This window comes from Sebastes fasciatus, chromosome 8, assembly GCF_043250625.1.
Source record: "Sebastes fasciatus isolate fSebFas1 chromosome 8, fSebFas1.pri, whole genome shotgun sequence".
NCBI lineage: Eukaryota > Metazoa > Chordata > Actinopteri > Perciformes > Sebastidae > Sebastes > Sebastes fasciatus.
Window position 1 is genome coordinate 34,948,668 of NC_133802.1, and position 23,984 is coordinate 34,972,651.

The 23,984-nt window shown below is 42.3% G+C and overlaps 1 protein-coding gene and 1 long non-coding RNA gene across 4 annotated transcripts in view; one reads left to right on the plus strand and one right to left on the minus strand.

The window, feature by feature from the left end:
- The window catches only part of LOC141772043 (uncharacterized), a 58,050-nt gene that overhangs the window by 19,393 nt on the left and 14,673 nt on the right, over positions 1-23,984 (minus strand). The gene's annotated exons all lie outside the window — the stretch shown is intronic.
- The window catches only part of ptk6b (PTK6 protein tyrosine kinase 6b), a 171,597-nt gene that overhangs the window by 6,801 nt on the left and 140,812 nt on the right, over positions 1-23,984 (plus strand). The window contains exons 3-8 of one of the 2 annotated variants that reach the window (XR_012594818.1): positions 655-818; positions 2,011-2,176; positions 6,221-6,382; positions 6,692-6,873; positions 6,958-7,111; positions 8,522-9,268. Coding sequence is in view for 1 of the 2 variants with exons in the window: in XM_074642682.1 (XP_074498783.1) it covers positions 655-818; positions 2,011-2,176; positions 6,221-6,382; positions 6,692-6,873; positions 6,958-7,111; positions 8,522-8,703 (1,010 nt within the window). In the remaining variant the exon portion in view is untranslated. Of the gene's footprint in view, positions 1-654; positions 819-2,010; positions 2,177-6,220; positions 6,383-6,691; positions 6,874-6,957; positions 7,112-8,521; positions 9,360-23,984 lie in introns of those variants that run through there. The other variant, XM_074642682.1, reaches the window with a different exon arrangement.

Sequence of the window (23,984 nt, forward strand, 5' to 3'; positions counted from 1 at the left end):
TTTCATACTACTGAGGACCGCAGTACGCAGTATGTACTGTATACTGTATACTGTATACTGTATACTGCGTTCCTCAGTAGTATGGAGTAGGCGGTTTCGTATACAGTCTCAGTGTAGCGTGTCACATACACAAAAAAAACTACGAAGTATAAAAAGCAGTAAGATGTTGGTGTTACAGTCCTACGCCCAGACGTGTGCAGACATTAATTCAGTTAAATAAAAAGTGGTAATAATCTGTCCCCGTGTGTTACAGTCACAAAGCATTTCACTGCTGCCCTTTCAAAGAGCAACAGCACCAGCGTAAACACAGATAATGTCAGTATTTATGTTTTCCATCATTTCATGCAGCGTACTAATCCGCACCTTTCAACATAACCATCAACAGAGCCTTCCAAAGTTATGCAAACCAAGCCAAACCTGCAAAACTAAATAAGATCCGAGTAATAAACTGAAATAAGACAAACATTAAGAAGCACCAACATAAAGAGGTGCATGACAGTAACAGCTTGATATTCCTGTTAGACGGTAAACTGCAACGCATTGGTAACGAATATAAAGAGATATCTTGAGGTTAAAAGTGTAACTGGATCTTTGCATTTAAACCACTTCTGCTTTTTTCTGAGTTGTTGTTTTTGTGTGTGAATCTTTCTGCAGTGAGGTCCAGCAGTCGGGTGAAGCATTTCAAGGTCCTCAAGACGGAGGAGAGTAATTATCACGTGGAGTACAACCACCACTTCGACTCTCTGATCGACTTGGTGGAGCACTACTGCGTCAACAGCCTGAACAACACCGGCAACCTGGGAAACCCCTGCAAGAGGGTAGGACGGGCGCCGGGTTCCTGCTGGGTCTCTATCGGTTCTGCTTGTTTGTTCCTCTTATTTCTGGTCATGTGAAAACAAGAAGTTTTGTTGCTACAGCATTGTATACTAATGTGCCTCCTTGCAGATGTGCTATACTGTATATAGTTCTCTTGCAACGGAGCCTGAACACAAAACTCACAAAAGGAAATTGTGCAACAAAGATGCAGAAGTTAACAGGAATCAAAATGGAAAATGCAATAAGTCCTTTAGATGCCTGTCAGAACATCTGCATCAGCATTCAAGGGACTATTTGTAACTTTCAGAAATGCTGCTTAACAGCGACGCCTGTGGCCGTGAAATCAATGAAAGTCAGCATCGGGCTCGTGCCTGCTCGCTCTACATAGACATGAACGAGCATCGCTCAACACAGTGAGGCGACACACGTCAGCTAAAACCACAATATCACTCTATATTTCAGCTGCTTGGCAGTAATGTTAGCTGACCAGACGAAGGTCTCTCCATGAATCAATGCTGATACTTTGTTTGCTTCTCCTGCCTCAGCGCAGGCTTCAGCAGCGGGGCTCCGCAGCGTGTCTTCCTGTTCTCTCCGCCTGCAGCCGTAGTGAACAGGGAGACACCGGCACCCGTTCGGTAACGAGATGACAAGGTTTCTCTCTGCGGAGCCCCGTCACTTCACAAGACACGGGAAACCTCTGTTGGTCTGGAGGAGCTGCAGCAGTTATTTCTGCACAAACGTCCACTGAACATTCACTAGATATTCTCAGAGCTAAACTAACTCTTCTGCAGTGTGGAGTGAGCGCGCGTTCACGTCTAGACGTGGAGCGAGTACGCGAGAACGCGCGCTGTGTCAGTGAAGGCAAGCAGGCAGAGGAGCGGGGACGCCGGACACACGCAAGCGCGCATATGCGAACGCGCATGTGTCCCGACCCGGTATATTTATACGCTTAAAAAGTTACAAACAGTCACTTTAAGAAAAAAATTGTTAGATTAATCCAAAATTAAAATAATTTGAGCTACAGCATCAAACCTTTTTTTAACCCAAATTCTGTGCTTCTGAGATTGATTGATGTTCATTGTGTGTTGTTCATTATCCTTAGCCTATATGCCTGGATGAGAATGTATGTACTTGTATGTACTTGTGTCCCTTTATGACCTACCTAAGCGTGTGCATGTGTGTTGCCTCCATCAGAAAAAGCCCAACACTCCAGATCTGAGTCATTTTACGGTGGATGAGTGGGAGCTCCCCAAAGAGGAGTTCACCCTGGAGGAGGAGCTGGGCAGCGGCTACTTCGCCAGCGTCTACCGGGGACGCTGGAAAAACTACATCAACGTCGCCATCAAGATCATCAAAAGTGGTATTTCATCATCTCCGTTGATCTGATGAAGCTTGATTTAATAGATTAGATGGGTATCTGATCAGGAGGAGAACACTTTCATCCAGTGGTCTAGTCAGAGCCATGGGCTCTAATGTGGTGGAGGGTTTTATCTAGAAACTAGTAAGCAGCAGTGGATCTAAAATACTCATTACAAGTTAAAGGGCTGCATTTAAAAGTTTACTTAAAAGTAAACAAGTATTATCAGCAAAATGTACTTGAAGAATCAAAAAGTATTATTAGATTGTGAATACTGATGCTGTTGTGAGGTGATTATGAAGAAAAAACTTACCCAAATTGGGGACTTTTCTGGATTTTTCTCCAATTATTTATATATAAATAACAAACTCAGATGAGATATTGATTCATGAATATATATATATATATTCATTTATTTTATTATTATTTTATTATTTATTAATTTATATATATTTATTTATATATTCATTTATTTATTTATATATTCATTTATTTATATATTCATTTATTTATTTATATATTCATTTATTTATATATTCATTTATTTATATATTTATATATTCATTTATTTATGTATTCATTTATTTATATATTTATGTATTTATATATATATTTATATAGTGATATATTTATTTATATGTTTATTTATTTATTTATATACTGTATATATTTATATATATATATATTTATATATATATATATATATATATATATATATATGTATATATATATATAAATGAATAAATAAATAAATCTATATATTTATTTATTATTGAAAATCAACCAATTAATAACACAAAACAATGACAGATATTGTCCAGAAACCCTCAGTGTAGTATATGACATGGTTTGTACCGATGGATTCTTTAGGTTTTTCTAGTTTCATGTGATGTTACTATCTTCACTCCAGCTTTAAAACTGAGCCACTACAACGTCTGAAAGATCGGTGACCCCTCGGATTTTTAAGAGGTTCATTTGAATTCACAACTTGCGTTAAAGAAATTAGTATATTGTATACTAGTCTATAAAACACCCCCCCTCCCTGGCCATATCAACCAGACCCGCATTGTATGACCAGCCAGTGGGCAGGATCTCACTCCAGCATTGCGAAACAAATGGAAAGAAAGTTGTAGTTTGTAATCGTGGCTACGTTTCTGGATGAGCGTGCATAAGGTTGTAATTGCATACTGGTTCTTGATGTGGCTTAAAGATGTTGTTGTTTATCCTTTAATTAGTTGTGTAATCGGTGAAAGTGGCCCAATGTTACAGGTTTATCAGTGCAAAACATTGAACAGATTCCCCGCCGTGTATCTGATTTATAACCTCTGGTTTTGTGGACGTATAACATGTGTATGTGTGCGTGCACGCCTGTGTCATAGTTTATTTATTTCATGAAACATAATGTTTAATGTCTAATGCTTTGATGCCGACCCTGATCTGTGTTATCATCGCATTAACGTTGACAGCCCGAAAATCTAGTGGAGATAAAGTAAGATATTCCCCTCTGAGATGAGTAAATGCACTGATGAAAACTGACCTTTGTTGTGCAAAAACAGAGAAAGGCATTGTCGGTAACGTGTTAGACCACATTTGAGTGAAACTGATGAGAGACAGAAGAGGAATGTAGAGAGATGCATCATGGGAATCTCCGTTGATGACACCTCCGTGTGCTGTCATACATTTATTGGCAGCAATGTCATGTGTGGAACACGGAGTTGTATTGTTAAAACACATAGTTGTATTGTTAAAACACGTAGTTGTATTGTTCAAACTGGCGTCTTGTTGTGCAACAATCTGTCAGATTATTTCCTAGTTGTGTAGAAATTCATCATCTTTTTTGGGCATGAAGTGTGTGCTAATGCTAATGCTAGTTGCTGTCTGTGTTTAAATGGTGTTGTTGTCATCAGACGCCTGTAGAGAGTCAAGTGGGCGTAGTCAGGTGAGCTATTATAGAAGTATGAAGCAAAGTGCAGCCTGTCGAGTAGCTCTGATTATCCTCATGACTCGTTGTACGGTAATACTGTGTAACTCCTTCTCCCTAACAGGAAGTAAAAGGTTTATGTATCTGGTTATTTCCAGGAATCCCTGTTCACGACGTACCTTTAGACTGAGCTGCTTGAGAGAAACACGTTGGAAAACAAACTCAGATGAGATATTGATTCATGAATCGATTAATCAATTAAAGGCTGACCCTGGAAAACGTCACAAAATTGTGATTCAAATTGTTTGTTTTGTCCAACCAACAGTCTCAAATCTAGAAATCTTCCATTTATATTGGTATAAAACCAGGGATGCACCAATACCGATACCAGTATCGGGTATCGGGTCCGATACTGTGCTCATGTACTCGTACTCGCAAAACGGCTCCGATAAAACAGCACCAAACTCACTTTACGGCAGCGTGACGTTAACCTCTCGTCACCATGTTTCGGGTCCTATCACACGCGCTCACGCTCCACCTCCCCGACGGGCCGGTGGTGCGCACGACCCCACAGGGCCGGGATCCCACCTCAGCCGGCGCGCACCGGCCCTCATTTTCATTGCGTCACGGGGTTTTGCTCGCACCCTCTGACTCGCGCCTGCGTTAGACTCCTTGGTCCGTGTCCTCCGCACTGAGGACAGTCCGCCCCGGTCAACAGTCCCAGCGGGAGCAGGGGGCCCCGTCCCTCCCCGTCGGGGAGAGAGTGCGCAGCGAGCCCTTTGTCCACGGCCCCGGGAAGCACCTTCACCCCGAGCCTTTCCAAGCCGACCTAGAGCCGGTGGCGGCGCACCGCCTCGTATGCGGGACTCCCCAGCTGGCCGTGTGTCGCTCACACCCTCCAGCTGGCTGTTAACGAGGGTCTTTAGACACAGAGAAGTACTCGTATCGGTACTCGGTATCGGAGAGTACCCAAATGTAAGTACTTGTACTCGGTTGTACAAGGTGGTCTCTAGCTCTCCCGTCAGCTCCGTTCTCTTTATCCATCCATGGTCAGCTCCATCGGGGCCGTTTCAATGCAGAGAACACAAATGTCAGTATCTGGGTGCTCTACAGTCGTAGTGTCGGCCCATTTGACCACGGAGACGAGAGCGACGACCAGCTCCACCGCAACGTTACCGCCATACCATAACGTTACCGCCATACCGTAACGTTTCCTGCTAACTTTTTTGCACTTTTTTTCGGATATTTTACAGACATTTTTCTGCCCTTTTTTGGACATATCTCAGACATTTTTCCTACATTTATTTAGGCATATTTCTGACTTTTTTAGAAATTTTTTGGGGGGGCATTTTTCGGACATATTTCAGAAATTTTTCAGACTTTTATTCAGATATGTATCTGCCTTTTTCTGACATATTACAGCCTTTTTTGGGCCATATTTTGGACATACTTTGGCATTTTTCCGGACATATTTCAGAATATTTTTTTTACATATTTCAGCCTTTTTTAAGATTTTTTTTCTGACATATTTTGGCTTCTTTCGGCCTTTTTTCTGACTTTTTCAGACTTACTTTCGGACACATTTTGGCCTTTTTTAGAAGTTAGCATGCAGCTTTAGCTCTGCTCTGTGTAGCTCTGCTTTTCCTGTCAATGTGTGAAACCCAAAGTGTTTCCATCCTTTACTGGATGTGTAGTGTTTACCACGCTGGATTTAACATGGGAGGGTGCAGGTCGTATCCACGACGACCCTCCAACGTTTTACACTCTCTGAGGTTTGTTTTGGTTGACGGATACGGAACGGATATGACGTCACGTTACTCAGACTACCACAATAAAAGCGGTAATTTCCTTCTACCTCCACATAGACTCAGATGAAGCAGATATATTGATTCTGGTATTAAAACATCTATTTAGAAATCATTTCAAAAAGATTTTTTTCCCACCCTGACTATATAATGTTTACGAAACACAGAAAAATCCCATCATATTTGTTAAATGGTCAAGATTTCAGTGTGGTTTCCTCTTGCATCTCTCTGTTCCTCTTTCACATCTCTGTCTTTCTTTTTTTTCCATCCATTAATTCTCCGTCCGTCCGTCTCTCTCTCTCTCTCTTTTTCTCTCTCCAGACTCGGAGTTGAACCACCGTGAATTTCACAGGGAAGTTCAGATCCTGAAGAGTCTCCGCCATCGCCACCTCATCTCTCTGTTTGCCATCTGCACGGCCTCGGCCCCGTACTACATCATCACCGAGCTGATGGAGAAAGGCTCTCTGCTCAGCTTCCTCAGAGGTACAAAAAAAAAAACCTCAGCGGACAAACAAATAACATAAAGAGAAACTCAAAGCACCAAAAAGGATGGTTATTATAGTAAGCTAAACTGAAACGATATTGCCAGGGTAAAAACTAATAAACATCAAATAAAAAATGAACGTAAATTAATTACACCTTCACTATTTATTTTAATTTATTGATTTGTATTTCTTATTCACGACTAGAAGTTTAAAGGTCCTATTAACTGTATAGAACTTCTTGGTTCTGAGCTTTTAACCTTGTTGTGGTCGGGTTCTCGGTGCTGATTGTTATTTTTTCCTGTTTCAGGTCCGGAGGGTCAGAATCAAGACGTCGCGTCACTCGTTGATATGGGTGCCCAGGTGGCTGATGGGATGTCGTACCTGGAGGAGCAGAACAGCATCCACAGAGATTTGGCGGCTCGAAACGTGCTGGTGGGAGAGGACTACATCTGTAAGGTGGCCGACTTTGGACTGGCCCGAGTGATCAAGGTAAGGCAGGAAGAGACACCCAGCGTTTATTTAAAAAGTCAAACCGAGGCTGCAGATTTAATTTTTTTACGATTTCTCCACCAGGAGCCGTTCTACATCACAGAAGATAAAAAGATTCCCTACAAGTGGAGCGCCCCGGAGGCCATCAGCCACGGGCAGTTCTCCAACAAGACAGACGTCTGGTCTTTTGGTGTCTTGCTCTATGAGATCATCACCTGTGGCAGCACTCCTTACCCAGGTTAGTGGAATGATACAAAACGATGAAATGAAGTTCCTCCGGTCCAAAAAGACCTGGAACAATGATATTCACAAAGGCCTGATTGAATCCAGATTGTGATCTTAAAAGGTCGTTACTAATCCTTATTAATCGTGCAGCCCTACTAATACTACTAAACTACTTAAAGTAGATATACAGTAAGTCTACTTAATTCTGCTCATTTCAGGTCCAAAGTGCTTGAATAGAATTATAAAATGTGAGTTTTCACAATGTGATGAAATAAAGAAAGATTATCCCGGTGAAGTTGCACCATTCTGGAGGACGGGTTCAGAGAAGTGAAAGTCAAAGACTGTGCTTGGTGAATATATTTATACATGGCATGGTATGGTAAACCTTTGTGGTTGGAGCAGTGATGGGTACAGCTGCTGTGTGAATGGCGTTGATAAAGGATAGACTAACATCATGGATGGATTACTAAAGGGGCCTAACGGGCACAGGCCCAGGGGCCCAAAGTGTCAGGGGCCCTCCTGGCCTTCAACTACAGAATGTAACCAACCAGGAAGAGACTCAAAATGACCACAAAGAAACACAAAACAACTACAAAGAGATGCCAAAAAGATGCAAAGAGACACAAAATGACTACAAAGAGACAAAAATGTATCACAAGGAGATGTAAAATGAGTCCATAAAGATGTGAAAAAAGATGCAAAGAGACACAAAACAACTACAAAGAGATGCAAGATGACCACAAAGAGACACAAAGACTACAGAAATGCAAAATGACCACAAAGAGATTAAAAATGACTACAAAGAAATGCAAAATAATTACAAAGAGATGCAAAATAACTACAAAGAGATGCAAAATAACTACAAAGAGATGCAAAATAATTACAAAGAGATGCAAAATGTCTACAAAGAAATGCAAAATAATTACAAAGAGATGCAAAATTACCACTAGGAGATGCAAAACAACCACAAAGAGACAAAAAATGACTAGGTCTGTACCGTGGTGGATGTATTAACGTCTCTGTTCACAGGACATTTCAGTAGAGACATTAAATATATAATATTAGAATAAAAATAATTTAGTTTAACGTTTGTACGGCTCTTTGTAGGCGGACGTTTTACTGGCGTCCGGTAGTCCCCTTCAGTCCAAAATGGCGAGGGCATGGCTCTGCTGCTGGGAGCTGATGTTGCAATGGAACGAACTATTGACCTTCACATCTTATTGATATACTGTACGTTGTTTGAATGCGCTGCATGAAACACAGATGTGGGGGGAACTTTGTAAATCCCACGAGGTCCTCTGGTAACACTACATCACCTCCATCACAACTACAGCTGCTTGAAAGCCTCCAGGTGTTTCTGCAGGTATTTTAGTGTAAATAACTGTTTAACCGCTCATCACTGCTTCCCCTCGTTCTCCCTCAGCCTTCAGCAACCAGGAAGCGTACCAGCAGGTTACCAGCGGCTACAGGATGCCATGTCCGGCCAAGTGTCCCGACTTCCTCTACAAAGTCATGCTGAAGTGTTGGAGCACGGATCCCGCCGACAGGCCCGACTTCAAGTTCCTCAAGAACAAACTGGACAGCAGCTCCTACGAGATGGAGTGACCGCCACGCCTGACTTCCTGCAGTTCAGCCTGAGCACCACAGCGGGGCGGCAGAGAGTCCGACTCGGAGCAGGAGCTCTTATTTATAGAAACATTTTACAGGCTCGTGCATAGAAAGACTTTGATTGTGTGTTTGCAATGTGCAAACCTGCAAACCTGCAAACCTGCAAACCTGCAAAGCCTGGTGTATTTTATTCCGTCCACTAGGCCTGCAACTATTAAGATTACTTTCATTATTGATTCATCTGATGAGTTTTTTTAGAGCTGAAAACATTCCAAAAATTAATGGACAACTTTTTTTTTTATAATTAATTAACAATTTCCGTCTTATTTTAAGCAAAACTGTAAATAACTCTGGTTCCAGCTTGTACAATGTGAGAGTTTGGTGGTTTATTTGGATCTTCTGTGATAATAAAATGAAATATCTTTGGGTTTTAGTCCGTTGCTAAGACAAAAAAAACGTGTCATAGTCAAGTCAGCACACTGACACACTGACAGCTGTTGTTGCCTGTTGGGCTGCAGTTTGCCATGTTATGATTGGAGCATATTGTTTTATGCTAAATGCAGTACCTGTGAGGGTTTCTGGATCAATATCTGTCATTGATTTGTGTTGTTCATTGATTTACAATAATAAATATATACACACGTTTGCATAAAGCAGCATATTTGTCCACTCCCATGTTGATAAGAGTATTAAATACTTGACTAATCTCCCTTTAAGGTTCATTTAGAACAGATAAAAAATGAGTGATTAAATAATTTAATCGATTGACGGCGTTATTTTTTAATGTTCTCAAACAGAGAGAAATGTTCTCCCCTCGTCTTGAAATGGTCCTAAATCTTACCATTTTCAGAATTTTTGTTTATTATTTAAACAATTAATCATACACCAACAACTTGGTAAAAAATCTTCAAAATTAACAGATTTATAATTTATTATTAAAATAATAAATCGTACACCAGTAACTTGAACATTGAAATTAAGCTATTAGGTCAACATTTAAGCACTTAATCATCCATAAGGTTCTCAATAAAAAAAATTAATTTGAACATCTATACTTCCATGACAACTGCGCTGACGAGCTGATGAACATCATGTGATCAAAATTTAAAGAGAAATACACCGGCAGTCTTGTACAGTACAGTGTTCATTCATAAAGCATTAAACAGACTCACTTTGCTGGAACTGATTTCTACACCTGTAATATGACCAGCTGTGACCAGCAAGGGGCAGCACAGTCACATCATCTGAAGATGCTTTCTTTTCTCTTCTAACTGGTGACGTTTTTATTGCACTAATTAGTCCTCCAGAACACACCCCTCCAGCACTTCATCACATCTAGTCCAGCCTTCTACGAGCTGCTATAACGCTGGGAACTTTCCACTAACCAGCAAAACTGATCACATGAATCATTCGTTTGCCGTCTGTGATCAACAACAATGATCAACAATGTGATCCGTCGTCATTCAACCACTTTTCTTTGTTTTATAGGTTCATTTATAGAGTCCTGAGGCAATCAAATCATCTATTCTCTATCTATCTATTCTCTGAGCTTAAACTCAAAAATACAAGAAAAAAAACTGTTTTGCATTCCATTATTTTTCAGAGAATTGTCTTGTATATTTATGATTTTGAAATCTCACAATTTTTTTTTAAATTTACGACTTTAATCATCACAACTTTTTTTCTCAAAAAACGACCCACTACCCCGGCTTCATAATTATTATTATTTTGTACTTACAATGGCCCTAATACGCTGACGTATGAACCAGAGATTGGTCATTATTGCAAGAAAAAAATGACTTAATGACACTTTGTAACATCTGTTTTGAGAAGTGCTATATAAATAAATATATTATTATTATTATTATTATATTATCTTTTCGTATCGTATCGTATCGTATCTTATCTTATCTTATTGTATCTTATCTTATTTTATCTTATTTTTTCATATCTTATCTTATCTTATCTTATCTTAATAATTAATCAGTTATTAAAACAGCTGCTGATGAATTTTCTTTGAGTTTTCTTTGTTTTAGATTCATTTCTGGAGTCCTGCGGCAATAAAATGATCTAGATTGATTGAAATTGCGTAACTTTGTGTAACATACATGTACATGTTTATTTCTGCTTTCCTCTCCTGTTAATCCAGATGTTCCAGATCCAGATATAAATGGGATGTGTGCATTAATTAAGATAAACACACTGTTTTGGAAAACATAATGTCAACAAAAGTCAAAGTTTTAAAATTAAAACAAAGTTGGTTTCAGAGTCCCGGTGATATTTTCTTGGTGTTAAACTGTATCAAAGTCATCATTAAATGTATTGATGTATTAAACTAGTTTATTAATAATGTTTAAATGTTTTATCATCTGTGTTGCTGATGAAGCATCATTATATTTAGTGTCAGACTGCAGTGTAACCTGATGTAAACACAACGTGACTCCTCTGTATATATATAGTCACGTTGTGTTTATACTATAGGTTACTCTTTCTAACAGCTGGCTTGGTGAGGCAGGTGCTTTTGATAAGATGCCAGATGTTTAAGGGCAGAGTACATGTTGTTCCACGAGCTGCAAGTCTGACACTAAATATAATGATGCTTCATCAGCAACACAGATGATAACATTTATATATAATAGTATATTCATGGGAAATCCGTCAATACGTTTAATGATGACTTTACAACAGCATTGTTTTCATTTTGTGTCTTTTGAATAAAAGGCTACTTTTTCACTCATATATTTCATCATTTTAATTTTATTAAAATTGTTGTTATAATATCGTATCGAGATCGTGAACCCAATATCGTGTATCGTATCGTGAGCTGAGTGAATCGTCACACCCCTACTCGCGACACAGCGCAGTGGGCTTTGCTTGATGCAGCGAAAAAGGCGGCACAAACTTAAGTACGAAAGTTACGCGACAAAAACAACTTAGTTAGGTTTGGGAAAAGATCGCAGTTTGGGTTAAAATAACTCCGGAAGTGCCGGAACTTAATTACGGAAGTTATGTGACAAATAAATCAACGTTGACTTCTGGTTTCACACGGGACATGAACAGCGGTCTCCTGGGCGAAAGTCCGTTGTTCTTTAACCCCTTTAAGTCTCCGTCTCTCTGCTGGTCAAGTTGAAATTCCACCAGGTCCATTTATAAAACAGAGTAATGCCTAACACTTAATGAATACTGACATAAACTGTTGATCACTTGTAGTTATTAACAACATTTCTTAAGACTTGAATACTATATCACTCTTTCTCCGTCTTTACTGGTCTTTTCTAGAAAGTACAAACATGCACACAACCTGCATACACATGCACACCTGCAGGCTAGTACACAAGTGTCACATACCCTCGACTGTCTCAGTCCCTGAGGTCACTGGGTCAGTGTGGGAGCTATATGTGACTGCTGCAGAGTCACGTCGCCCAGTTAACCCAGTTCAGTCGTACCAATGGTCAGAAATAGAGTCAGTCTACTCCCAGGTGGTCCCAGTGACCTCAACAGGAAAACCTCTGGCACTCATCTGATCTCCTAAACTAGACCACGAGGTGGAGAGCCTTTTACGGATGTTAAAGAGATAGCTACCATGTTCAAAACAGCGGGCCACTTCACAGAGACACAATTATATAAAACCATGACAAAAGCATAAGAAACGACTAAGTGACTAAAGAAATCTTAGTAGACTGAAATGCCAGATTAGTCGACTAATCGATTCTGATCAAGTTAGCATGTCGATGTTAGCATTTAGCTCAAAGCACCGCTGTGCCCAAGTAAGTACGGCCTCACAGAGCTGCTGGCGTGGCTCGGAGTCTTGTTAAACAGCTCGGCTAATCGCCTCCTTGTTGCAACAGCAAACAAACACGCTTGCAAGACCAATACTTTAAGATTCTCAGACAGCAAATGACATGTAAAGAACAAGACTGATGTAGAGAACGATCTCATAGTTCATCGTCAGCGTAGCGGGAGATCTGTGTGTGTACTGTATCTAAAACCTCTTTAACTTACATCATGATCATTATTTTAATGTCATTATGTTCAGTTCAGCTCACCAATTTCCCCAGATCAAAATGTACACCTGAATATCTAAGAGATCTGAGTTGGAAGCAGTAAACTGAAATAATGAACCATCCACAGAGTGTTTTCTAAAACATCCAAACAACAACGCCAGCTGATTATACAGCAATAGGAAGCTCATGTGTTTTATATCTACGTGTACAACAGTGATACGTAAAACACAAACGCAGTCACTTCTTAAAATATTATAATTGTTGTGTTTTTAAATCGATGGTGTCAGATTACAATCTGACCCGCATTCAGCCTGTGATCATGAGCTCTGGGTGTGTTCGGCCTCTGAACGGGCAACTCTCCAAGATTGTGTTTTTACATCAACCAACCAGTTGATCCAGTAGTGCCGCCGCCGCCGCCTCCGCCACCCCCACCACCAGGCAGCTGCTTTGAACCTGGTCACCCTGAGACGGCTGGCAGGCACCACAGCACACACAGGCTCAATATACAGCAAATAAAGTCAGTTTAATATCGCAGCAAACAACTGTTGATATTGTTGGCACGGTTAACACCAAAAAGGCAGATAATCACAGGATCCTGTTCATTTATAACGGACATTTGTGTTGTGATATTTAAACAAACTATGAGTCACTATACGGCAGTTTGCGGAGCTTCTAAACTCTGAAAACGTCGGAGCAAATGTTCCATTCATCGTCTAATATCGTAAAACTGTCAATATTCTAAATCTAAACAGTTAATTTCTCTCCTCAAAAACATTCAGAAGTGAATTTAGTGATGAAATAGCTACGACAAATGTAAAAAACGAGCCATTTTTGGCTGTTGTTGTTGTTGTTGTTGTTGTTGTTGTTGTTTTTCCAAATCAGTATGACATCCAGGTATTTTTGGCATACTGTAGATTTTGCTTTTGTTCGCATACTGAATACTAAATTTTGGCCAAATCAGTACATACTACTAGTATAATATGAGGTTGTACTACTAGTACTACTACTACTACTAGTATAGTACACAGAAGTTGTAGTACCACCGTTTGGCCACTACAGAAATTTGCTTCAGAGCCCGGCGCTCTTCCTGGGGACTGGCTCAGCCGTCGGCATGTTGAGAGCCGTGTGGAGGCAATAGAAATGCTCTGATTTCCGTATTGAAACCTTTTACTTTAGATTCGGGATGCTAATTTTGAAGTTTTTTCTAACCGATAACCGACCCTCGTTAACCGACAAGATAACTGCGTTCCTCTTACTTAAAACCAGGATATGTTGTTCCTGTACAGTTAAACAACAAACACACAGCAGGACACTAGATTACACAGTTAGAGCCACTACACCTACATCAGGTCAACACAGACTGTGGCATTAATAACACAGATTGGCACGCTGAACGTGATGAATGCCTTGCCTGCCGCTGTGTTTTTCCCCTCCACGACGTCAGCTGTTGTGAAGTTTAGTCTGTATAAAGGTTACTCTGCATAAAGGTGACGGGAAGCCGGAGCGGCAACAAACACAGCCGACAGGCTGTAAAAAAAGATTCCTGCTTTAAATCACCTCAGTCTGAGAAGTCTGAGTCACCTCAGGCTGCCTTTACATGATCATTAAGACTCACTGTAACTCAACGTCACTGCTCAGCGTGTTCATCGGGATCCAGTCTGAGAAACGACTTACTTTGAGTAGAAAAGACACACCAACAATGACATGTTGTAACTGAAGTATAATGGAAATTTATATCTATAAATTCAAGTCCAATCTCCCACCAACAGTCAGCGTTGGCTTTTATCAGGATTATGAAGTGTTTTGGTTTCTTAAACCCGTCCCAAATTTGCTGCTGATCCGGTTAGTTCTCTCTGTATGACACATCAGGACTACTATCTGCCGTTGTATTCATCTTAGTACCATGTTACCGCTGCTGTACTTAAGTACAATTTCGAAAACTGTTAAGCAAAACTCTTGTCTCTTTTAAGTGACAAGCTGGTCCACCTTAACAGTCCACCTTAAGAGAGTCAGAGCCGGATACAGGAAGTTGGCTTGGAGGAGTTGTAGCCAACCCCCCAGGAAGAGACGCCGATCGTTGATCCCAACTTTCGTAGTGGCCAAACGGCGCTACTGCAACTACCGTGTCCGTCACGTGATGCCATCGGACCTAAAAGGCCTTTTTCCAGTAGACTTCCATTGATAAAGAGACGTCTGTAACTCAGAGGATCATTTATTTTGAGGTGAATCAACTCCCCAGTACGAACACTCTACTAGTCCTGATTTAAATCATTAAGTCCTAAAAGTTGTAAAACGCACTAACAGATGAATCCAGAGTTATTTCCCTTCCTCTGTTCATGTGAGTGAGACCCAGACCGAGGCTGGAGCGCCAAGCCGTGACGACGGCGTGACGTTGGGACCCTGTGACCGAGTCATGTGACCGAGCGGACGCTACTGCGCATGTTCCACGTGCCCAAGATCCAGGTACTTTTCCAGATGGGAGCCGCCAACGCTGTATCCAGTTCTCTCTATACATCCATGGTGGTGGCATTTATTCACCGACAAATAAACTGTACACAGACCGCACTGCTACGTTCACAGCTACAACGCCACCGACAACCTCACACTCACCGCCGCCACACACACACGGTCTGTCGGAATTTGGTATTGTGACAACACTATCCTCTCGTGTGACTTCTAGTTGAAAAAAACAACAACGACAACGGCCAAAAACCAAGATGGCGACGGCCAAAATGCCGAACTCGAGGCTGTAAAATGGCAGACTATAAACCAACGGGTGACGCCACGGTGACCACGTCCACTTCTTATATACAGTCTATGATAGGGATGCACCGATACCCGATACCAGTATCGGGTCCTGTGCTCATGTACTCGTACTCACAAAACGGCAGCGCAACGTTAACCTCTCGTCACCATATTTCAGGTCCTATCGCACGCGCTCATGCTCCACCTCCCCGACGGTGAGGGCAAGACAGGCCGGTGGTGCGCCCGACCCCGTGGTGCCGGCCATCACTGTCACTGCGCCAAGGGGTTTTGCTTGCACCCTCTGACTCGCACGTGCGTTAGACTCCTTGGTCCGTGCAAAGTCCCAGTTGAAGACCAAGACTGAAGGGAGGTTCATGAGGAGGGGTGAGGGAGGAGGTGAGGGAGGAGAGGTCAGCCTCCTCAGCAAATACAGCCTCAGGGAGGTGTGTTGAGTGGAGAGCAGGAGACACACTTCACTGCTCAGAGGAAAAGTGAAACAACAAGACTTCCCTTCATCCATTAACTCATCTTCCCTCCGGTTTTCACCGTGTTCCTCTCCTTTCTGCTCCTGACCACCATCTCTCTCTGGATTTATCTCATCTCCTTCTGCATCTTCACTGATCGGAGATCTGATTACAACCAAACGTCGAGCAAAGGTAAGACTTTTAATTCCTCTATAGCTTGTTTACATGCACAATCACAATAACTGAAGGCAGAAATATGAAAATGTCCTTGTTATACTTGTGAGCTTTTGCTATTTTAGTCCCACATGAACTTCCTGTGAGCAGTAAACACTTCAACTTACTGCTGAGAGGGAACATCATGTTCCAACTGCATGGATTTAACAAGGATTGTTTTATTGTGACAAGCACAGGAAGTGAAGTGGTTTATGTAATTAGCTGTTGGCGTTGATTGGACCAGATTCACTCAAATTTAAATGAATGAGGAAATGTTTAAAATCTCTATTTTGTAATTGATTCATTAAATGCATGTGAGGCAGTTAATTTCTAAAATGTAAAATGTTTTGAAGCACAGTAACCTATTAATGTGTGTCATGTGGATTGCTCACTAAAATTAGACAAAAGCACATAACACCAATCATACTTTTAATGTTATAGACTTCTGGTTAAGCAACGTGAAGACGTGACAGATGTAATTATGAGTTATGACACTTGGCTTATCGTTTGGCTGTTTGGCTGTTTGGCTGTTTGGCTCATGGCTAGAAGCTCTTGGCCGGGAGCAGCTCTGCTCTCCACCGGCTCCAGTTACACCTGCATACCCGACCCAAGACTCAAACTATCCCGTCCTCAAGTGCTTAACATGTTTCATTTTCTACAAATGGTGTTTTATTTTCATACATTTTGGTCAGCAGTCATATCAGCCATGAAGATAGTTTTTATGAAACACCAGCAGTCAGAGGATCCGACAGGTTGTAAATGGTGACATAACGATATTGGTGATGCGTCAACAGATCCGTGGCCTTCAGGTTTCTACGTATTTATTTTAAAACCTGTGTTGTGGAAACTGTTCTCATCAGATACGCCCACATTTGACTCACCAGACCAGCGGGGCCGGTAACAAACACAAGTTGCAAACAAATTTACAGTTTTTTTTTACAAAATTGCAAAACAAGAAAGTCTGCTTACAAGTGATGGAATCGACTACTGCATGTGGAAAAATATATATGTATAAAGTGTTTATTGTCTCCAGAGTACGGGTGACACGACGGCAATTCTATATATATTTTTTTTTACGATTTTGAAAAAGATGTTTTAATGCCAGAATCAATGAATCTGCTTCATCCGAGTCTCTGTGGAGGTAGAAGGAAGCTACCGCTTTTATTGTGGTAGTCTGAGTAACGTAACGTCATATCCGTTCCGTATCCGTCAACCAAAACAAACCTCAGAGAGTCTAAACCGTAGGAGGGTCAGCGTGGATACGACCTGCACCCTCCCATGTTAAATCCAGCGTGGTAAACACTACACATCCAGTAAAGGATGGAAACACTTTGGGTTTCACACATTGACAGGAAAAGCAGAGCTACACAGAGCAGAGCTAAAGCTACATGCTAACTCTGTCACGGACAGGAAACGTTATGGTGTGGCGGTAACGTTATGGTATGAAGGTAACGTTATGGTATGGAGGTAACGTTATGGTATGAAGGTAACGTTATGGTATGAAGGTAACGTTATGGTATGGAGGTAACGTTATGGTATGGCGGTAACGTGGCGGTGGAGTCGGCCGTCGCTCTCGTCTCCGTGGTCAAATGGGCCGACGTTACGACTGTAGAGCACCCAGATACTGACATTTCTGTTCTCTGCATTGAAACGGCCCCGATGGAGCTGACCATGGATGGATAAAGAGAACGGAGCTGACGGGAGAGCTAGAGACCACCTTGGAGAAGTTAGAGGAAGTAGTAACTACGTCCGGTTTTCAAAATAAGGTGTTAACAAAGGGAACTGTATATACTAAATACATCTATGGAAATCAGATTGATGGATTATATTCACCAGAAGTATAAAACATTACATGTCCCTTATAAATTAATAGAAAATCCCACTAATCTGTGAGGGAAATGTCTTTATTCTTTGATTTCTGGGTTGCTGGATAATAAATGTAATAAATAATTCCTGACAATGATCCTGATATATTTGACTTCAGGACATCTCTGACTACATACATGCTGAAAATCAAACATCTTTACTGGATTCATTTAGAGATTTTTTCAAAGTAAAAGTCCCTAGAAGTGTTTGATTCATCTTTTTCCCTTCATGGTCTAGAGGTCAACAAGTTAACATAAATCACGATAAATCACAATACTTATTGAATCGGCACCCAGGTATCGTGATAATATCGAATCAGGAGATGAGGTGAATCGTCCAAGCCCTCAAACATTTAGTGACATTTTGGTGAAAATGTGATTGTATAAAATATAGTGAGCATCTGAACGGACAGAAGAAAAGCAGATTACGATGCAGGAATGGTTGACATAGTTTGTGGGGACAATTTGAAACTGGATCACCGCTGGAATCCGCTGTAACTGAATCCCAGCTGACTACAGCTGCCGTCCTCAATGACCGGACAGAGTACCGGCAGAGAGAGTTTTCAGTGGAGTATTCCTTTAATACATCAACATCCCTTCATACGACAGTTCATATTATACTTTACGAAAAGTCATTTTGCCATTTTTCGTGCGTTTTCCTACGAATGTCCAGCAACACGAGCGATCAGTGCGCCGGTGCAAACTACACGACTTGGTTAGGTTTAAGAAAAGATCAAAGTAACTACAGAAGTGGCGTTAATTAGTACGGAAATTACGTGACATATAAGACAATGTTGAGTTCTGGTTTCACACGGGACACTAACAGCAGCTCTCCTGGGTGAAGGTCTGGTGTTTTTAGACCCATCCATCCACCCCGACCTCCTTCCTTATAAGCAGAGTTTGTCGCTCTTTATACTGCGTCACCTGTCCTGGCTCATGATTACGTGGATTACAGTACATATGAATCGGTTACATGGGATTTATACAAATTATTAGGGCTGGGACGATGCACCGATCTCCCGATTCAATACTATCACGATACTTGAGTGCGATTCGATATGTATTACGATTTTTAAGTATTACGATTCATTGTGATTTTTGTTAACTTTTGTAACACTAGATCAGAGGTCAGCTACCTGCGTCTCTTTAACTCCTCTCCAGTGGCTCCCTGTGGATTTATAATATAATTAGTGGAAATTAATAACTGTTTTTTGACTTTATTCTCGTAACATTACGACTTCTTTCTCGTTAAGTTATGACTTTATTCTTGTAACATTACCACTTTTTCTAGTAAAGTTATGACTTTATTCTCGTAATATTAAAAAAAATTCTCGTTAAGTTATGACTTTATTCTCTTTATATTCTGACTTTTTTCTGTAAATCTCAGATGTTTTTTTCCCTCAATGTGGCCCTAATACTCCGTAGTACATTGTCTCTTTGGCCCTCACTGCATTAGACGTATATACTATATACTTAGACTATAAACTGTGTTACCTTCATCACAATGATCACATGTTTTGCATCTTCAGACAGATTTTTTTTTCTTTTTCTTTTGCCTAAAATGTCTCTTCTGATAATAAAGGTTGCTGAGCCCTGGTCTAGACCATGGAGGGAAAAAGTTGAATCAAACACTTCTAGGGACTTTTACTTTGGAAAATCTCTAAATGAATCCAGTAAAAATGTTTGATTTTCAGCATGTATGTAGTCAGAGATGTCCTGAAGTCCAATATATCAGTCAATTACTGAATGTGTACTCTGCAGAGGAGATGTGTAATCCTTTATCCTTTATGATCATGTGTACAGAGATACTGTTTGATGTAATCAGAGGCTAAAGTGCCTCCTTGAGGTCGGGGCCGGGGTTTAAAGCTGCCGTCTAAGACCTTATCGCTCTGCCGTCTGCTGACGAGGCGAATCTCTTTTGGCATCCGTGTCATTGCTCGGGATTAATAGAGACTTCACAGGGTGCAAAGTCTGCTCTTATATCCCCAGAGAGTCCTGTTGAAGCAACCATTCTCAGCTGCAGGAGGGGAGATTTATGTGACAAAGCATAAAACTGCCCCCGTCACACACCAGTGGTTGTGTTTTTGTGTTCACAACGAGTCCACCAGTTTCCACAGAAAACCAGCCGTAGAAATCTCATGAAGATAATCCAGTCAGATTATGTTTAAAGTGATGCTGAGGATCTGAGAGCCGCTCTGTGTGAACTGTGCAGTTTTCTCCACACCGATAAGAAGTGAAAGTGGATTAGAGGCTGAGCTGCCGGGCAGAAAGAGCTTTTGTTCAACAGCTAAAACGTGACGTTACGTCAATGTTGGCTTGCTTTGCGTTACTGTTTCCACCGCGTCGGAAGTGGCGTGGTGCTAGCCTTTGGAAATAACGGGTTTCAGAGCGCAGTGGTGGCGTTGTCGCTTTGTGTCTGAAAGGTCCTCCAGTGTAGGCCTTGCACGATGTGGCCAAAGTGATTATCGGTGGTATATTATATTGATATCACGATTTTTTAATCACAATTATTCACTGATTTTAGATAGTTTTATTTCACATTAAAATAAACAGAGCACTGTTTTCACTTCCATGCTGTGCTACATCCCTGTTAATGTACAAATTAGGGTCGGACGATGTCAGAACGATGTTTTTTGCTATATATATATATATATATATATATAGCAGTATGAAAAGACACAGGAATATTCACCCTTCCCCGTTGTTAGCTACATTTTAAAGTTAAATCTGGTGAACTTTGAGAGCAAAATTAGCAACACTAAGAGGCTAGATAAACTATTTTATGTTCTCAATTTAATCATAAACACATTATAGATAATATCTATCCCGAAAAGTGAAGCCAAAACATCTGGATCACCGGCTGCTGGCTGTTAGTTTAGGAAGCGCTTGATTTGATCTGCTGCAGAGTTTTCTACGAGCAGAATGAGCATTTTAAACGTCAATATCTCAGGAGATCATGTTCATTTAATTGTGGGAAGCCAAAATTGTGATCGCGATTAATATTTGATTAATTGTGATGCCGTACTTCAGAGAGTGAGAGAAGGAGGAGGGAAATGGAGAGAACTAAGAGAAAGAAATACTCAAGCAGGAGCAACAAATGAATGAATGGATGAAAACTGGTGAATATTAGCCTAGTTTCAGGGTCTTAAATTAACACCTACCACCAGACGAATGCGGGTAAATTGTTGGCAGTGGTAAAATCATCGGGCCATCCGTCACTTTGGCAGGCAAATAAAACACTGATGATGGGAATTTGACAGTTGAAATTATGACAACTGAAAAGTATGAATGAAAATGAAAAGTCAGTCCAGTGTGCTGGAGTAGAGACAAAACCACAGGAAATATGTCAGTGTTTATTTTTATGCAAGTTAATTCATAATTCCACCTGTTTGAATGATGAAATTGTTGATTTACAACTGAGCCTTTAAACTTGGGTCACAAACTCTCTGGTCTGAATTAAGGTGTTAAAGGATTTCTTTCCTTCCTTCCTTCTTTGTTTCTCTTCTTTGTTTCTCTATTCCTTCCTTCTTCTCTTCTTTCCTGTTGAGCTATAATGCTTTAAATTCACATCTACTGATGGATGCAACAGGTAAAAAAGGAAAGATTCTTTAAAAGCCGTAGATCTGTGCATGTGATTTAAGTGAGAGAGAAGTACAGATGGACAAGATGAAGAAAGGGAGAGAGACGGAAGAAAACCAGAAGTAGTCTCTCTAGGAGGGTGAATCAACAGAGACCTTTCCCCTACAGACCGGCCATATATAACATGTGTTTAGGTTCCTCTTACACAACACAGTAAATCAAAGGTGGTCAAGATAAGAGATGTTTTTCCAGGATTGTAGAGTTCAGACCGGGTGGGTACGTCCTCACACGGCATGTTTACGTTTATCAAGTCTAAAATCTACCAACTAATTCAGACCACAGTTTGTGTCCCACATGTGTTCACAGCTGTATAACAATAATTTCATCATTCAAACAGGTGGAATTGAATAAGAAAACTGAATGACGCTTTGTGTGCTTTGGTTCAGCCATTTTTCTTTTTGTTTGCAAACAAATAAGTATTTAGTATTTAGTCACGTCTTGCGTCTTGACGCTGACGATGGCTTAAAGCTGAAACGCGTTCTCTTTTTGCCCAGAATAAACTAAGAAAGACCCTTTATCTGTGAGTGTTAGTGATTGGTTTCTTCTGTTTTAGTATTAACCATAAAAATGAGATGAGCAGTCCGTAGACATATTCCCTGTTGTTTTGTCTCTACTCCAGCACACTGGACTGCCTTTAACTGTAGGGTTGTTTCAGGTTGTTGTCATCTATAGGACACTCATACTTTTCAGTTGTCAGAATCCCAACTCTAATGAAGCAGGACAACAGTCCTGAATATACAGGCTGGGCAAAAGGTTTTAAGCATGTTCTCATCCCAACTTGTCACATACGTCCCTTGGCCTTGGCGTCACGCCCCTTGGCCTTGGCGTCACGCCCCTTGGCCTTGGCGTCCCCTTGGCCTTGGCGCCACGCCCCTTGGTCTTGGCCTCACATCCCTTGGCCTTGGCGTCACGTCCCTTGGCCTTGGCGTCACGTCCCTTGGCCTTGGCGTCACGTCCCTTGGCCTTGGCGTCACGTCCCTTGGCGTCACGTCCCTTGGCGTCACGTCCCTTGGCCTTGGCGTCATGTCCCTTGGCCTTGGCGTCACGCCCTTTGGCCTTGGCGCCACGCCCCTTGGCGTCACGCCCCTTGGCCTTGGCGTCACATCCCTTGGCCTTGGCGTCACGTCCCTTGGCCTTGGCGTCACGTCCCTTGGCCATGGCGCCACGCCCCTTGGCCTTGGCATCACGTCCCTTGGCCTTGGCGTCACTCCCCTTGGCCTTGGCGTCACGTCCCTTGGCCTTGGCGTCACGTCCCTTGGCCTTGGCGTCACGTCCCTTGGCCTTGGCGTCACGTCCCTTGGCCTTGGCGTCACGCCCTTTGGCCTTGGCGTCACGTCCCTTGGCCTTCGCGTCACGTCCCTTGGCCTTGGCGTCACGCCCTTTGACCTTGGCGTCACGCCCCTTGGCCTGGGCGTCACGCCCCTTGGCCTTGGCGTCACGTCCCTTGGCCTTGGCGTCACTCCCCTTGGCCTTGGCGTCACGTCCCTTGGCCTTGGCGTCACGTCCCTTGGCCTTGGCGTCACGTCCCTTGGCCTTGGCGTCACGTCCCTTGGCCTTGGCGTCACGTCCCTTGGCCTTGGCGTCACGCCCTTTGGCCTTGGCCTCACGTCCCTTGGCCTTGGCGTCACGTCCCTTGGCCTTGGCGTCACGTCCCTTGGCCTTGGCGTCACGTCCCTTGGCGTCACGTCCCTTGGCGTCACGTCCCTTGGCCTTGGCGTCATGTCCCTTGGCCTTGGCGTCACGCCCTTTGGCCTTGGCGCCACGCCCCTTGGCGTCACGCCCCTTGGCCTTGGCGTCACGCCCCTTGGCCTTGGCGTCACGTCCCTTGGCCTTGGCGTCACGTCCCTTGGCCTTGGCGTCACGTCCCTTGGCCTTGGCATCACGTCCCTTGGCCATGGCGCCACGCCCCTTGGCCTTGGCATCACGTCCCTTGGCCTTGGCGTCACTCCCCTTGGCCTTGGCGTCACGTCCCTTGGCCTTGGCGTCACGTCCCTTGGCCTTGGCGTCACGTCCCTTGGCCTTGGCGTCACGTCCCTTGGCCTTGGCGTCACGCCCTTTGGCCTTGGCGTCACGTCCCTTGGCCTTCGCGTCACGTCCCTTGGCCTTGGCGTCACGCCCTTTGACCTTGGCGTCACGCCCCTTGGCCTGGGCGTCACGCCCCTTGGCCTTGGCGTCACGTCCCTTGGCCTTGGCGTCACTCCCCTTGGCCTTGGCGTCATGCCCCTTGGCCTTGGCATCACGCCCCCCTTGGCGTAACGCTATTTTCTCTTTTCAAATTCAAATTTAGAAACTGTTTAAAAAATTAGACTACAACAGTCTGCGATATAAAAAGCTGCATCTTTTTAATA